This window comes from Heterocephalus glaber, unplaced genomic scaffold (genome assembly GCF_053883595.1).
Source record: "Heterocephalus glaber isolate CG9 unplaced genomic scaffold, H.glaber_assembly_v1.0 deba00000347, whole genome shotgun sequence".
NCBI classification, from domain to species: Eukaryota; Metazoa; Chordata; class Mammalia; order Rodentia; family Bathyergidae; genus Heterocephalus; species Heterocephalus glaber.
The window spans coordinates 20305967-20322349 of record NW_028258143.1 but is presented as its reverse complement, the minus strand read 5'-3'; the positions used below and the strand labels follow the sequence as shown (position 1 = coordinate 20322349).

The 16383-nt window shown below is 47.0% G+C and overlaps 1 protein-coding gene across 2 annotated transcripts in view; it reads right to left on the bottom strand.

Moving 5' to 3' along the window:
- Positions 1-1873: 1873 nt before the first annotated feature.
- Positions 1874-16383, bottom strand: part of Marco (macrophage receptor with collagenous structure) — a 32780-nt gene continuing 18270 nt past the window's right edge. The window contains exons 9-17 of one of the 2 annotated variants that reach the window (XM_004836071.4): positions 14704-14802; positions 14558-14593; positions 13989-14087; positions 13838-13900; positions 6462-6506; positions 5062-5160; positions 4541-4585; positions 3747-3923; positions 1874-2609 (exon numbers count right to left, since the gene is read on the bottom strand). In XM_004836071.4, coding sequence (XP_004836128.2) covers positions 2479-2609; positions 3747-3923; positions 4541-4585; positions 5062-5160; positions 6462-6506; positions 13838-13900; positions 13989-14087; positions 14558-14593; positions 14704-14802 — 794 coding nt within the window. In that variant the 3' untranslated portion in view covers positions 1874-2478. Of the gene's footprint in view, positions 2610-3746; positions 3924-4540; positions 4586-5041; positions 5161-6461; positions 6507-13837; positions 13901-13988; positions 14088-14557; positions 14594-14703; positions 14803-16383 lie in introns of both variants that reach the window. The other variant, XM_087197961.1, reaches the window with a different exon arrangement.

Genomic DNA, 16383 nt, shown 5'->3' with positions numbered 1-16383 from the left:
GGGATTAAAACAAAACAAAAGAATCCCTAAGTGTTGTGGAGGACCTTCAATGTATGGCCTCAATTTACTCAGGAAATCTGCATGGTTTCCTGCAGTTCTCGCCTCGAATTTTGGCTTCTGCCACTGCAGCTTCTGTGGAGTCCCTTATTACCTATCCTCTTCCTCTTGCCACAGGACCTTTACTCATGCCAATTTCTCTGCCTAGGATGTTTGCCTCTTCTCTTCATCTACTTAACACATCTCTTCCTCCCTGATTCTTGTGGCCAAATCCCTTACATGTCCCCAAGGTACCATTTGAATCTCCTTTCTAGCATTCCTCATGTTTATTAGTAATTATTTGGTTAATTTGGTTTCTTCACTCTCCTAAAAACTCCATGTGACGAGATAATGTCTCAGTTAACTCCCTTAGCACAATGCCCTGATATGAAGTTAAGATTCCATAAGGCCAGTCATGGGGGGTACATCTCTGTAATCCCAGAACTCTAGGAGGCTGAGGCAGGAGAATCTCAAGTTCAAGCCAATTCTGGGCAACTTAGCAAGACCTTGTCTCAAAATAAAAAATAAAAAGGATGGGGATAAATGCAGTGTGAAGGCCCTGGCTTCAATGCCCAGTACCACACAAACATGCACATTTAAAGAGTAACAAAGGAGAAACTATAAAAGCACTGAGCCCAGGCTTGGCAGAGCTCAGGGTAGGTCATGGCCCTCTCATTCAACAGCAAGATGTCATTGGGAATGAGCTCTAGAGGGTGAAGTAGTTTGGGGTTCAGGGGGGCTCGTGTCCTTGTCCAGGCCTAGGGACAAATCAGCATCCCTAGGGAGGAGGGAAGGGGTTTGTTTCCCTGGCAGGAACCAGTACCGGCACCACCCATCATTGAAGGAAGAGATGAGGAAGGTGGATCTGGGCCTGAAACTATGGGGAAGACCCTTTCCTCTCTGGCTGCCTCCTTATTTCCTTTCCCTCTGTCAGCTCAACAGCTTCTTCCTGTTTGCTTAGCTCAGGCTTTCCTTCCTCAAAGAGCCAGGGTCAATTAAGCCATGCCTGGCATTTGATAAGATAAATGAAAAACCTTAGAAAAATCTTTTCTGTTTGCATCTCTATTTTCCTGACTCTATCTTCCCATCCAGCTCTTCAAGTTTGTTTCAGGTGGTGCCTGCCCTTCCCTTTTCTTGGGCAAAAGCTTCTTGGAACAGACAATAGGTTTAAGGGACAGTGGGTGGGGATAAGATGCATCAGTTACATTTGTAAATATGCAGTGAATCCAGGAATCCTCTATATGTCTTAAAATGTCTTCCTTCCTCTCTGACCTATCAGGTCCCATCCACATGCCAGAAAAAGAACATGACTGTACAGGCTTCAGTCAGACTAAAGTGGTTGGCTTCCCAGTCTCCTCCAATCCCAGTCTCTTGAGGGCCAAAGCCCTCCTGCTTCCTGCAAACTGGCACTGTTGCTGGGGGCCTGTAGCTTCACCCTCTGAAAATGCATTTGGACTATGGGTGGCTGGATGTCTAGAGCCCTGAGGTGACCCACTGGGGCACACTCTCTTACCTTGCACCTGGAGTGTGGCACAGTGGCCAGAAATATTGGTCACTCCATCCCTCAGTCCTTCCACCTGCTCCTTCCTGGGTCCTAACCTTGGCTCTGCCATTTGCAGTCGACCTAGGGAAATTTTCCTCAGTCTGAGGCTGAACTTCCTCACAATCTAAAGGGAATGATGACACCAGGGTGTCTCCTGCAACAAACTCTTCCAGATTGCTCATTGGGGGAGGGGGGAGGGAGAGAGAAAGAGAGAGAGAGAGATCACAAGATCCCACTCAGAGAGAACATGGACACAGTAGAGAGAACCCATACCACTCAGACAGACTGCGTGTCTCACCTACTTGGTTTAATTCCATCATTTATTCAATAAACATGCCTGAGACACTCCTAGGGTGGATAAAGCAGACAAAAATCCTAGCAATTATGGGGCTCACATCCTACTCCTGAGAACTAATCTCCAGGCTGAAAGGTACAATTCCATTTATCCTGTGACCTGGTGCCACCTGGAAGCCAGCCTCTTCATTTGCTGCCCAGCCCGGGGAGCTGGCTCTGGGAGATGCCAAACGACTGAAGGCAAGGTCAAGGCTAACTCTGACCACAGGTGACCTTCACTTTTCCCCATCATTTCCTCTGCCCCCACCCCACTGTCCCCTGGCCTATGGGCTGAGGTTGGCCAGACAGAGTGCATGGGTGAGGGAGAATTCAGTGAACAAGTGCACCACTGAGTGCGGACATGGATAAAGGGTGGGAGTCACCAGCTCAGTGACATTCAGCCACAGCCCAGGCTGTTGCCAGGCTGCACTTTGATTTTCATTAATGACCCTCTCCAGAGCCTGCTCAGCCAGTTCCAGGGATCCCTCACACAGTCCTTTTCTTCCCACGTGTGTGTGAGCCGAAGGCCATCATGGGGACAGAGCAGTGACTTCAGGACTTCAAGATTAGCTGCACTCCACGCCTGCATCCTCGCTGTGGCCACAGTTGTGAGAGCCCCAGGAACTCTTGTTGCAGCTCCACAGGGAAGACTCCGACCCCTGACAGGCGACATCGTCCAGCCAGATCTTCCCAGTGCCTTGAGATGGGGGAAGCAAGAGAGAGGAGACGTAGGGTTACGGTCAAAGCCAAGCAGCCATGCAGGTCCTGAAAGCTCCCACCTGGGGCAGACTGGCAAAGCTGAGGGCTCCTCTGGTGCCTCTAAAAGCTATTTTAATGCTGAGTGTACACACTGCTGAACTCTCTGCCCGGGGTGCTCCAGCCTCCTGTCTCTTCCCTGCTAATTCACTGCTGTACCCTTTTCTCAAGTGCCTTGAAAGGGATTTGCGTCTTTGTCAAGCCCCCTTCCTTCTGATATAATTGAAATAATATTATTTTGTTAGTCATTTACATCACAATGTGACTTTATATATGCTTCAATATATAAAGAAGATGTGTATTTAAAGTTTCATAGTCCAACTGGATCCAAATTAAAAAGCAAGTCTGCACTTTGAGGTCGGGTAAGAGCAGAGGGCATTTGGGGGCCTAGTGTCCCTTGGGAGGCCAACTCTTATGGTCAAGGGAAGGGCTCAGGTGAGGAATTAAGTTCTTTGCTGAAGGTTTGACCTTTGGTTGGGGAAAAAAAGATATAAACTTAGCTGATCACTAGCACCCCAGGTTGTCTTGCTCAGATTAGTCTTAGTAAGTTCCCACTCCAATTTGTTTTAGGTTTTCTTCCATCCCACCCCCTTTTGGTTGTACTGAGGATGGAACACAGGGCCTCAAGTTTGCTAGGCAAGTTTCTGACACTGAGCCACAACCCCAGCTGTCCCATGTATTCTTTAGTGGATCACAGCCAAGACTGCAGGTCAGTCCAGACTTCTGGCTGCCAGACAGCTACAAATTACCTGCCATACATCCCTGCCTTCTGTAGAGAGAATACCCAGGTGAAAGGCCAGGTGGAATTCTGACTCCATGACTGGACAGGCACTGACCAGGCTAGGCCAGCTGCAGCCCCACAAAGCCTTCACTGTCACTGCTGGGGACAAGATGACATCTCTTTGCTGTGGTGGCCAAGCTAGAAGGAGGTGAACCCCAGAGCCCTAAGGTGCAGAACTTGTCAGTTGCTTGAACCAATACATTTATCCCGAGCCACACTGAGTCACCGACAATCAAAGGTGTCAGTACATCACTACAGCCCCTTCTGGGAGGGGGCCCTGGGTGAGGACACACTTACCGCCTCCATAGTTGCCAAGGGCTTTTCCCCTGCTGAAACCCAGCATGCGGCAGAAAACGGTGGCGTCGGAGTTATCCCAGCCATCGTCGCAAATTGTTCCCCAGACCTCAGCATAGTATACCTCAGCCCGGCCTCTACTACTACTGCCAATAATCCTGACGGATGAGGAATATGAGCCTGGGTTAAAAAAACCAAAAAAGACAGGTGGGGAAAGTTCAGATGTGCCAGGGCCCATGTTAATGCTGGCTCTCCCTGTTCACCTTTGGAGGATTTATGGGGTCCCCCTGCTTGGCTGTCACCAGAGCCGGGAGGAAGGAACCCCATTTTTTGGCCCTGATACAACCTGGCATCCTGCCTGCATGTGCTTGGTGGTGCCACAAGGCCACAGGAGCAGGTGCCTCCGTGGCTGGTCTTGTCATTCCTCCAGACCACATTTTGTCACATGTGGCAGAGAGAAAAAATAGTTAAGAAAACGGAAGGAAGGAAAGAGTGGAGGGAGAAATGTAGGCAAGAAGAGATGGAGAGAAAGAGAGAAAAAAGGAGGGATGCAGAGCGAGGAAATGAAAGAGGGGAGGGAGGAAGAAAGGAAAAGAGAAAGGGAGAGAAGGGGGGAGGAAGGTGTGCCACTACCATGTGCCTGCCTGGAAAGGTCAGGGTTCAAGAGAGGGGTCTGTCAGCTTTTCCCCAAAATGAAAAATATCTTTGAGAAGCTGTCTCCTTCCCAACATATATATAATTTTCTAATACTGAATTGACCCTAAAGCACAAATTAAAAGAATAGAAATGTCAATTACCTTTTCCACCTTTTTCTCCTTTTTCTCCTTTCTGCCCAGAAGATCCTGTTGTGAGGAGAAAACCCACACAATTTAAAGTGTCACCTTACCAGTGTCCCTCACCTTCCTTTGCTAGCAGTGGGCAGGAAGATGGAGGGCTGGTGAGGTCAGTGCCTCTTTTCCATCTTTGCCTGCAACCCAGCATCACAGGGACTGGATGTGCCATGGGCACCAATGGCTGACCAAGAAAAAATGGGCCCAAGCTCCAGCAGGGAGGGTGGAAGTTAGATTAGTGAGGGACGTTTGGTGAGAGACATGGCATGGGACAGAGGCATATCCTTTGTGGGACTATGTGGTCAGTCATGGGTGCTGGCCAGGAGCAAGAATGCATGAGGTTCATACGCACACTCACAGGCTGGCCGCTTGGAGGGCTGGGCCGTGCCTGGCTCACCGCTGTGTGCTCAGTGCCCAGGGCCATCCCAGGATGTAACTTTCCCGCTGAATGAACAGACCTGTACCTACCTGGGTTGTGCAACCTTTACCTTTCACTCCTGGGTCTCCCTTCGGGCCAACTACTCCAGGTGCTCCTCTGAGGCCTACCGGCCCGAGGGTTCCCTTTTCTCCCTTTGGTCCTGCAGATCCTACAAGAAGAGAGAGGACACTCCCATAGACATCCTTCTCTGCCATCCTAAGGGGTTCCCAAGGGCCCTGCTGCTTATGAGTAATCCCTAACTCCCAGCTTCCCCATGCACGAGCTGTGTGCACTCTCAGCCTGTACCTCAGCTCCACACGGGCTGTTCTGCCCCCTGACTCTCACACTGACACTGTTGAGAACATGCAAATGGGAATGGTGAACCATGTTCCAGAGATTGTTGGTCCTCAGCTGATTACATAATTGTGTGGAAGTTCGAGCCATTCTAGGAGACTTTGCTAGAACGTTTTTAGGCCTCTGTGTCTCCTTCAGTGAATTAAACAATAATAGAATATGTAGTTCATGAGAAAGAAAAATTGCTCCAGAAGTTTGTCTGAGAAGTTTTGCTTTGGTATGTGCTATGGTTTGGATATGGTGAAATGTCCCCCAAGGGTTCCTGTCCTCATTGTGGTGATAGTAAGAGGACATGGGACTTTTGGTGAGAGGAGTTGGCAGGAAATCCTTAGGCCAACTACTTTCTTCAGAAAGGATCATGGTACCCCAACTTCTTTGACTTCCTGTCCAGCAATGGGATCTCTTCCTCCTGCACATGACTCCACTGTGTTGACACTGTTTGCTATGAGGCCTTCTTTGAGGCTGAGCAGGAGCCACCACCATGCCCTTGAATCTCTAGGACTGTGAGCTTAACAAACCTCTTTCCTTTCATAATGATCTACCTCAGCCATTTCATTACAGTAATGAAAAACAACCCAATACAGCACTCATTAGGAACACGCTATTGAGAAGACTAGACATGCTGGGTAGTGGGTGCTGAACTCAGTAACCAACTATGAGCAAGGACTTTATAGATAAGGATAATAACAGTAATAATATACTAGTGAGAACCAGCAGAAGGAGAAGAGGAGGGTCTTGAGCAAACAAAAGGATGAGGAAAAACAGGCCAAAACTGAGAAACCCCCAACCCTGGATGGCAGATGGAGGTTGCCTAGCTCCATGGTGGCTCCACAGCCTGAAGCCACCACCTGCACCATCGGTTCTCCTGGCTTTCTTATCCCTTGCCAATCTCAGCCCTTGTCACACACTCTACAAAACATAGGACATCAAGTGCCTACTGTTTCCTTTGTTTTCCAGGGAAAAATAGAGGCTTGGACGACAGAGCCCTAGAATCTTAGCGTCAGCTTTCGGGGGAAGGTCACAGCTGTGTGTTCAAAGTCAAGTAGACTCCACTTCCAACTGCACAAACCTCTCCAGTCATCATTCTGGGAAATTAAAATGAAGCCAGCCCTTTACCTGGGACTCCTGATTCTCCTTTTGTTCCCTTCTGTCCTTGAATTCCTAAAATCAAAACAAAGAAAAGCAGAGAAGATAATAAAACTTAGATATTAGACACTTTTAATCTTAGACAACCTCTACCTTTTGTCTGATTAATGCAGATGGAAAGATACAATGGTTCTCCAAAATTGTTTAAAGCCTTTCCAGCAGAGCATAAAAGGAGACAGGCTGCAGATAAATGGAGATGGGTGTGTTGCGTTGAAATAGCAACCTGCTGGATGAAAGCCTAGGGTAGACAGACCCCAGTCCCACTCACTGGCCTTCCCTGTCCACCAGTAACCTGCTTTGGTGCCTAAATCCGATCCCATTTTTTACTGTTGCACTTTCTCAAGAGATACTTATTGAAGAAAATTGAGAAATATTTCAGAAATAAAGTATTTTGATTTCCAAAAGACTTTGGAGTGGACTTTGTGGTCAGGATCTTTGGAAGACCCACACCCACAACAGATGCTCCATAAATATTTACTGGTTTGTTCTTTGTGGCCCCAGTTGGCTAAATATTCATGTGGCTAAACGGTCTCAGGTTTAGAAAATGGAAAAATGATAACTACAATCATTGGTGATGATTCTATTTATAGTTACAGTGAGAGGTACTCCCTCATTTTATTCCTCCCTCCTTTTCTTCTTTACCTCCTTCTTGACACCCACTTATCTTTTATTCAGTTAATTTGCATGGAAGACCCCTTTTCCCTGCACCCTGCCAGGCCACTGTGGGATCCTAATTTGTACACTTAGCAACATCATGGTCTCAATTTTAAGGGTCAATATTGTTTCTACTTCAGAACAATAGGACAATTACACAAATTGGGAAAATGCAAGTTCATTATTAATTCTTAAGTAGCAGTTACTAGAGGGTACCAATGGGTGGGTGCATCAGCCATTCACAAGCACCTGTGGTTATGGCTACACCCTTGGTGAGCTTCCCACTTGGGACACAAGCTCAGACCTGACCACAGATCCACCCTTCTGATGACCACCAGAAACCATGGGGAGCTCCATTATCCTCACCGCAGTGGCCTGGGGAAGTTCCTTCCTTCTGGCCCCTCTCACCTACTTCATTGCCTGAATTTTCTGAGCACCTACAGTGTGCTGGTCAGAGGAAGGCAAAGTGAAGGACCTGCCAGCCCTCTTGAGAATTCCAAATGACATCCCAGTGCCTGGTGCTGCCTGGGAGGAGCATCAGAAAGCCAAGAGAAGCCAGAAGTGCTGGGAGGGCAACTACCCTAGCCCTAGGAATGGGGACAGAACTGGTGCTAGGAAAGGTTCTTCCAAGAGTGGAAGGTGCCTTCAAGGCCAGCCTCTGGCCCCAGCTCAGCCCAAGCATTGGTGCACACCCTGGTCCATCAGATTTAAATGCTTCAGCCCTTAGGTTTACCCAGAGAACTCAGATTTAGCCTGTGAACCCTTCAAAGATGTCAGATGTTAACAGCTGTGAAGCCTCTGCTGGCTTCACTCCATCAATGACACACTTTCTCCACAGCATTACAGTAAAGTGGTTTCAGACTCACCACTTGAGTCAGTCTCTGCCTTGTCTTGCCCTTGTGACTTTGGGCCAGGTGTCCCTGCTTGGAGCCTCAGTCTCCCCATCTTCATCTGTGCATTGCCTCCTGAGGCAGTCATAAGACTAAATGAAGTAGCAGATGTCAAAGGCTGGGGCCAAGGAGGACACTGTGAGTCATTTTCATGGGTGTCTCCCCTTGAGGTAAAGAATGTCTTGGGCACAGGGGCGGAGCCTCACCTGAGCACCAGGAAGTGTTTGCTGTTGACCTGAAGGGTCTTAGCAGTGGCCACCCTACAGAGATGGTAGATGGCTCTGCTTTCCCTACTTGCATCTGAACAGCAAATGTCAAGACTAGGAGAAAAGACCATGTTCAGAAATATGTATCTTGTGGTCATTAGATGGAAAAACAGTCCACATGTAGAACATCGACACTGTCTCAGTGCTAGAGGGTGCCACGTTACAGGAATCTCTACTTCAAGAACCTGTCCTGAGAAGCAAGGTTCAGGGACCCTAGAACACTAATCTCCCCTTACTGCCCCCATCAAAAGACATACACCTCTCTAGCTGTCCTCCAAAACTCTGTGTTATGGCTTTTATCTAGATCTCTCCCTAAAGCCTCAGGCATGCAAAGGCTCATAGATGGGGGTTTTTGGAGGTGGCTCGATCTAAGGTGTATGAATATGGAGTAAGAGTGTGTGATAACTAAATTACTCCACTGATTGGTTTAGTATAGTTCTGGGTGTGGATAAAAGGAAGGCCCACCTTGGGTGTGGGTGGCACCAACCAATAGGCTTGAAGTCTAGATGCAATACAAAAGGACAGAAAGAAGGCTGGCCCACTGCTTGCTGCCTACTGCCTGCTGTGCCATGGACTGATTCTTCTCTGTGATGTCCCTTTACCATGCCACCCTGCCTTGCAGCCTGCTGAATACGGACTTAAACCTCAAGCCAAAATAAATCTTTCCTTCTTTAACCTGCGGGTGTCATATTTTGTCCAAGAAACAAGAAAGTAACAAAGACACAGTATAAGACTAACACTCTCTATAAGACAGGAATAGCAGGGAAGCCCCAGCTCATGAGGCCCATGGCCCTATACCTGACTCTCCCCACCATGTTCCCTACACTCTCTCTTCCCAGCCCTTCCTCCAGAGCTCAGCATGTGCTACGGCTGCACTGTGCCAGGGACTTTACACACACTGCCTTCCTTCCATTTTTCAGCCACCCTGCAAGGCAATGTTATTTTCCTCCCTTACAGAGGAAGAAGTTGACACTCAGATGCCAAGTGATTTATTGAGGTCACACAAGAGTGAATGGTAAAGTTAAGGTGCTACCCAGGCTCATGTCCTACCTGTGCCTTGTGGCTGCCTTTGTTCTACCACATCCCAGCCTCACCCCTTCCTAGAGCTTCACTCAGGCTCCATTTGGTTCCAAGGCTCTTGAGCCATGCCTTTCCCCTAAGGGAGCTGAAGTCAAAGTAGAGTGTGCACCAGAATTAGACTTGTTTAAAAAGCAACTCATTAGGTCCACCCAGAGGTGTTGACTCTGTGGGGGATCTGAGAATCTGCATTTCTAACAAGTAATGCTGATGCTGCTGGTCCAGAGACCACATACAGTGCCCTGAACAAATCTCTCATTGTTCAGGGACCAGCTCACAGCCCGCCTCCTCCAAGCAGCTGCTCTGTCCCTGCAGGACACCCATACTGGAGCACTCCCTGAGCCATGTTCACCTGCAGGGGTTGGCCCTTGATGAAATGCCTTCTAAGATGTGTTTAGTGGATATCAGTTTTGTCTTCAAAACTCCCTCTTCAAAGGAGAAAATTAGCATCATGTTTTGTGTGATTTCTCTCTAAGCTTCACTAGACTCTAAGAGGGCCCTGGCTGAGTGGTTGCTCACTAAGGATCAAGGGACAGCAATCCTCACTCTCCGTCGAGGTAGCACCCTGACTGGATCAGCTAATACATGCAGGAGGGCAAAGTGGCTGGAAAACAGGATCTAGAAAACTGCATGTCCTAAAACTACACTGGGGAGAAATGGGTGCTAGGCTGTTCTTGACCATAAACAAACCAGTTTTCACAAACTTAGCAAGCTGAGAGGGCCCAAATGTTTATTTTCAAAGTTTTTTTTAGAGAAATGATTTCCTTACCCAAGAAAACAGTTGGTAGTACATCTTTTCCTTTTGCGTAGTGCTCTGAGGGAGCTCTGATTAAGATCATAGACTGTTCCTGCTCTGAGGGGAAATGGCTGGAGTGTTGTCAAACTGGTAGGGGTCTGGATGCTCTTCCACACTACTCAGACACCACCTAAGGGGAAACTGAGCCCCACTGTGGTCAAGCTCAAGCTCTAGCCCATTGTCAGACATCTGGTCAGCAGCAAGTCAAGCTGAAGATTAGATTTCTTGATTTTGCGTTAAAGGTAGAAATTTCCATTACACTGGGAAATTGTCCTAAATACCATTCCAATTTATAGGCTAGATGAAGCCTAGTAAATTTAAGAATAATCTAATAACTAAAAAATCAAGCTATGTATCTTGTGTCAAGAAGTAATATATGGCTTATGCGGGACCTAAAATTGGGATGTGTATAGACTTCAACAAACTTGGAGGAAAATTAGGAAGAGTTTTAAGGTGAACTTTAAGTAATTTGGTAGGACTTAATTCTTGAACTAAGTACTTAGATATGAGGAGTGGAATTAACTAAGAAACTATATTCACATTGTAGGACTAATTGCTATTATACACTCTCTTTGTTACTCATCTTCAAACATCTCAAAATGCAGATGACAACAAGGATTTTGACTTATTTGCCCTTGGATTTTGCCTCAAGAGAAAAATAAAAGTGCAAAGGAAATTCCGATTGTTATGTTTCAGCCACTGAAATGAAGGATTTCTGATCAAGTTGGTGTTTTGAAGCTTAAATGTTTTGCTGCTTCTAATATCCTTCATGCAGTAGAAATGGTCAAAAGATAAATGCCACAATTCCAAGTTGAAGTGGAGTGCTTCCTTATTTCCAAATTTTACTTTTCAATGTAGCTAAGGGATGTAGAGCTAAAATTTGGTTATTCTTTTGCAATGTTTTGAAAGAGAAAAGGCTAAAAAATTGAGATTAGTGCATTAGATAAAAATCTGTTTCTGACAGGTGGATGAAATTCACTTTGGAGAAAGTTCTGCTGGGTATAATGCTTTGCTTAATAAGATGTGGAGTTTATTTTCCCAAAAGAAAAAAATAGAATCTCCTTTCTACTTCCCTTAAAAGATACAAACATATTCCACCTGAATCAGCTGGAGTGTTGCTAGTGACAGTCAACAAAGGTAGGAAGGGTTTGTGATTGAGCCAGGATTTACCTATCTACCCTAGAGATTTGGGACATGGACAGGGGAACTCCGATTTCTCTTGGGTTCTACTTTATATTGTTCTATACAACAAATTAGAACAACTCTGCATCATTCTATAAGACAGAAGAGAACAACTTTATGTCATTCTATATAAAATCTGCAAACACACAAATTTAGACTCAGACTTCAGGATTAACTCCTATACTTGATGTGTGCTAACTACAAGCCCGTGAACAAAGGATTTACCCTTTCTGAGCCTTTGTGTCCTTATCTGCAAAGTTGGTTGGGTAAAAATCAAGTGTGTGTATGGATGAACTAAGACCATGGGAGTAAAGTCCTGAGCACCGTGCCCAGCTCAGAGAAAAAGTTAATAATAAATGGATCTCTTGCTATTTATAACTAATGCTCACTAATGAAATCTTGCTGTCACCTAGGTCAAACCAATGAACTATAATTTCTGTTTTCACCCAAAGTGACTAGATATGTTCTTGAGAGATTAATGGTTTTATTTACAAAATGGGTAATACATTAGCTTGACAACCTGGCTGATATATCATGGACAATGACCGTAGCAGCTTTAGTTTGGGGAATACCAACATTCTGACATTGACAAGTGTACACTGTCTTCCATGATGGGGCGGTCTGGCTCCCACACACCCCTGCCCCACCTTCCCTTTAGAAGTCATCAAATCTAATCTTTCCAGAAATTCATGAGCCCAATAACTTCAGCATCATATACCAACCAGATTATGGCCCTGTGGAAATTCCCTCGGTAGGAATTTCACCAGCTACTTGACAGGGCAAGCATCTGGACTTGGGTGAGAAATCTATCTCATTTTACAGAAATGTAAATTGCCATACATCCTAAACTAAAATGTAGTTCATCATGTTTACTTGGGCAGCAAGAATTATGGGGTAAACTCTAGAATATGACTGGTTGGTTCTTATCACCAGGGTTTGATGTAGAATCCCATAAAGGTGCTCAGTGGATACAGATAATATGGATGGTCTGTGCACTATGATGTCTATGCTAAAACTGGTGTGGGATCTTGGATGAGTGACTCAGAACAACTTCAGGGCCTGAATGCTTCATGTTTCTTCTTAAGAGTGAGAAAAGCTACCACTGCCTCTGTCTGATCCTTTCTGAACTGGGGTGGAGGGAGAAGGAATTACAAAAAAAAAAAAAAATGCCTGCAGAGCAAGGTCCTGAGACAGAGTGCAGTGGATAAGCTCCCAAGCTTTTGAGTCACCAAGGCTTAGATTCCAGCCTTGGCTGCATGTCTCACTGTCTCACTACCCTTTGACCTTGGACAACTTACTGTAAAACACCCCTAACCCAAGTGCTTATTCCCCTGGATTGTCACAAAAATGCTCATTAGCAGTCACTGCTCTTGCTACACCAGGAATCCTAGGGTGCAGGGTGAAGGGCAACATGCTGCACCCTCAGGCAGCAAGAGGCTCAGGTTTGGGGTCTGAGGAGTGGGCACAGGGCCTCTGTAAGTAAAATCATGTTTTACACCCAATGCTTCTGCTCAGTAAAGAACCGTGAATCCGGCAATGAGGGAGGAGGCAGAATGAAAGTTCTATTTATAACTGAGAAGGAAAGCAGTCATTTCCAGGAAGCCATATAGAAAACTCAGGGGCTGGATGCTTCAGACACAAGTCAGATGAACCTGAGATAGCAGACCAGAGAAGAAGTAGCATAAGATTGGAAGGAGTAGAGGACAGAGGAGGTTAAGCAGCTGCTCTCAACACAGCACCTGACAATGTTCAGGAAAATTCCAAAGTTCACAGCCCAGAACGCAAGGATCACCAGGAGGTAGTGATGAATGATTGAATGAATGAATGGTCAATCCATCCACCCACCACTGCTTCATCAGCTAGAACTTTGAAAACTTTGAAGGTCCAGAAGGTCCAGGCCTGGTACAGGCCTGTAGCACAGCCGGGGGATGAGGGAGTCTACTTTGTCTGACAAAGCAGAGCACCTTAGTAGGGCAGCATATAGCCCAGATTAAACTGGCTGATTGTTTATAACCTAGACTACACCGACAGGACAGTGTATATACTAAGTTGGCACAATAGCTTCAAACTAGTCTCTATAAGTTCCATTAATGTAGGCCAGTGTTTTCTCTGCCTGCTCCCCAGGAGAATGTGTGAGAAGGAGTTTCTTGACACTCTTGCTGAACCCATAGTGCTGATCACCACCCCTAAGGGTCAGAAGCAGAGTGAAAACTACGCACACAACTGGGTGGCAGCCCGGGGCAAGGTGTCCATTGATGCTGGAGGTTTGGTGATGGAATTCAAGGTCCTCCAGGAACCCAGAGCAGAGATAGAATAGCCCAAAAGCCTTGGGCTCAGAGGGCCAGAGGTAACTGCCTTCTGTCATTAGGGAGCCTCTGGGACCAGAACACAGGAGACCTACACCTCCCTCCATGGGCTGCTAGGAGGCTGCCGCCTCCCTGTCCATTGTGACACAGCACCTCACATCTCACAACACATTACCTGTGTCACCCTTGCTTCCTTTCATGCCTTCGCGTCCTGGACTTCCAGGATTTCCTGGTGCCCCTAGAAGACAGTCACCAGAGAGGGCATCAGGGCTGGGCAGTGCCCAAACGTCACTCCCCAGGCCCACTGTGGGATATGGGGATCTTACCTGTTAACCCAACCGTGCCAGGGATGCCACGTTCACCCCTGGCTCCCAGAGGGCCCGCTGGCCCGGGAGGCCCTGGAACACCTGGCACTCCAGGTTGTCCTGGAAGTTAAGTGGTGATTGTGAGGCTGGTGGTTGTTGACAGAGGACCTGTCTGCCCCACCCCCTCGCCTCTTTCCTCAGCAGTGAGACATGCTTCTTAACACCTTCTCGTCCTGTGGCAGCTGCAAACTGTCTCTTTGGAAGCCGTAAGCTAGGCCTATTAGTGGGAGGATAATTAGCATCAGCAACTAGTCTTCCGTTTGCTGCTGCAGAGTTTGGGATTGTAGATGCATTAGGATTTCTGGGTATGGATGCCCAGGTGAGAAGGTCTACTAAGAGGACTATCAATCAAGCCTGCTCTTCATTGGCTACTCTGTTCCTCATAGGAAGGGCCAGGTTTTTAAGAAGCCCCAATAGTTCATCCTGGTTAATACTATGATGAAATAAAATATGGTGGCTTCAGGTCCCCAACTTGACTCTGCCCAGGGACTGTGAAGGTAGAATGAAGCCCAGTGTCTCCCAATTCCTACCTTGATTGCCTTTGGCTCCAGGAAATCCAGCCATACCTAAAATGAAGAAGAAGCATTTTTAGGAATTATTTTACCCTTTAACTCGGCCTCCCAGAGAAAAAGGGAAATACTGGCTGATCAGTGGCTCTGGCCTCATGGTCTCTTACCTGGTGGACCTGGCTTCCCTGAGTCACCTTTGTTCCCTTGGGGTCCAGGGGGCCCTGTGGCCCCCATGTCTCCCCTCATGCCCATGTCCCCTTTGCTCCCTGCAAAAAGAAGGAGTTGAAGTCAGTCACAGGAAGGGGGACAAACCCAGTCAGGGACTCCCACCCTGACACTTCTTGTCCCACCCACATTCGAAACTCAAAACTCTTTGAGGTCCTACTTGGAGACAGAAGTGAAATTAGTGATCGAATCTCTCAAGGATCCTCAGAGACAGGACGTAAATTCATGGAAAATGAGGTGACCGGGCACAGACGATGGTTGTCAGATGGCCCTGCAGCTGGGCTCCCCAGGACCCAGTCAGAACCCTGGTCCCCTCAGGAAGGACCAGAGTCCAGGCTCAATCAGCACTTTTCAGCTCTTTTTAGTGTGTGCACTCTGGGAATTTTTTTGAAGTCTGAATGATCTAGAAAGCAGGGCCCCAGTGCTGAGAATGGCAATTTGGGGGCATTGATGATAGAGAGACACATTTGTAGCAGCTCCTATTCCTGCCAGCAGTTCAGATACGGGCTTCCCTGGTACCCAGGATTTCAAATTTTCCACTTGTCATCAGCATTCAGGACTTGTCCAGCCTGTCCTCTCCTGAGTCCTCCGTCACTCCCTCCTCCTTTCCTGCCAGTGCCTGGTGCATATCAATTGAGGGCAGCTCCTCACAGAGCCAGGGCTCTTCCTCTCAGTGCCAAAGTGAAGTTTGATGAGGAATGGAGGACCCTCATGGGCCACACCATGCAAGGCTTGCTCAGCAACAGCTCACTGGGCAGCTGGTATTCAGTAAGTTGGTGATGGGTGTGAATGTCTCCTACTCCATACCCCTGGGGGCAAAGTGGGGGTGCAGGTCTAAAGAGGACTATCTCACCCCAAAGCAACCTTTAGTCTGTCAAATAGGCTAGTTGGGATGGAATTTTGTTAAAAGGTATTCTTGGCTCTAGCCTATTATTTTGTTAAGATGACACTGGCCACTCCGGCACAATGCCAAACTTCTGCCAGTGAATTCAAAACTGGGACACAAGGCTCCAAAGAGGAGAGGTAGCCTTTCTGAGCCTGAGCTTGGAGTAAAGTTAGTGCAAAGGTTGGGAGCTGGGCTTAAAGAATGACCATTCCCTTCTGGGAGACAAAGCTATCATAAAAGACTTGGTTTCATGGGTGCAGAACACTGCTAGAGAGGAGGAATGCGATCTGGTGTACCATCACACCGAAAGGTGATTAACTACAATGCCTCACGTGAGTCAAAATAGCTACAAGGGAGGATTTTGAGTGTTCTCATCCCAAAGAAATGCTAAATGTTGGAGATGATGGGGAAACTAAAGATCCTGAACAGATCATTACATAATGTATATGGGTACCAGTGTTTCACACTAGACTCCATAAACACACACAATCATCTGTCCATTAAAATTAATTAATTCAAAAAGGAACTTGGCTACAGTTGAAGTTGCTTATGACAGTAAAGTTGCAATAAGCAGAGAAGATAAGTATGGTCCTGTGGAGTGTCCGTTTGGGAAAGGGTGCAAGGCCTATTGATCTGGGCCAGGACCATCACGTCGTAGCGACTGTTCAGCCAGCTGTACACAATGTTTTCTGTATGGTCTGAGCCCGCATTTGTGTTGCTATAACTTCCATGTCCC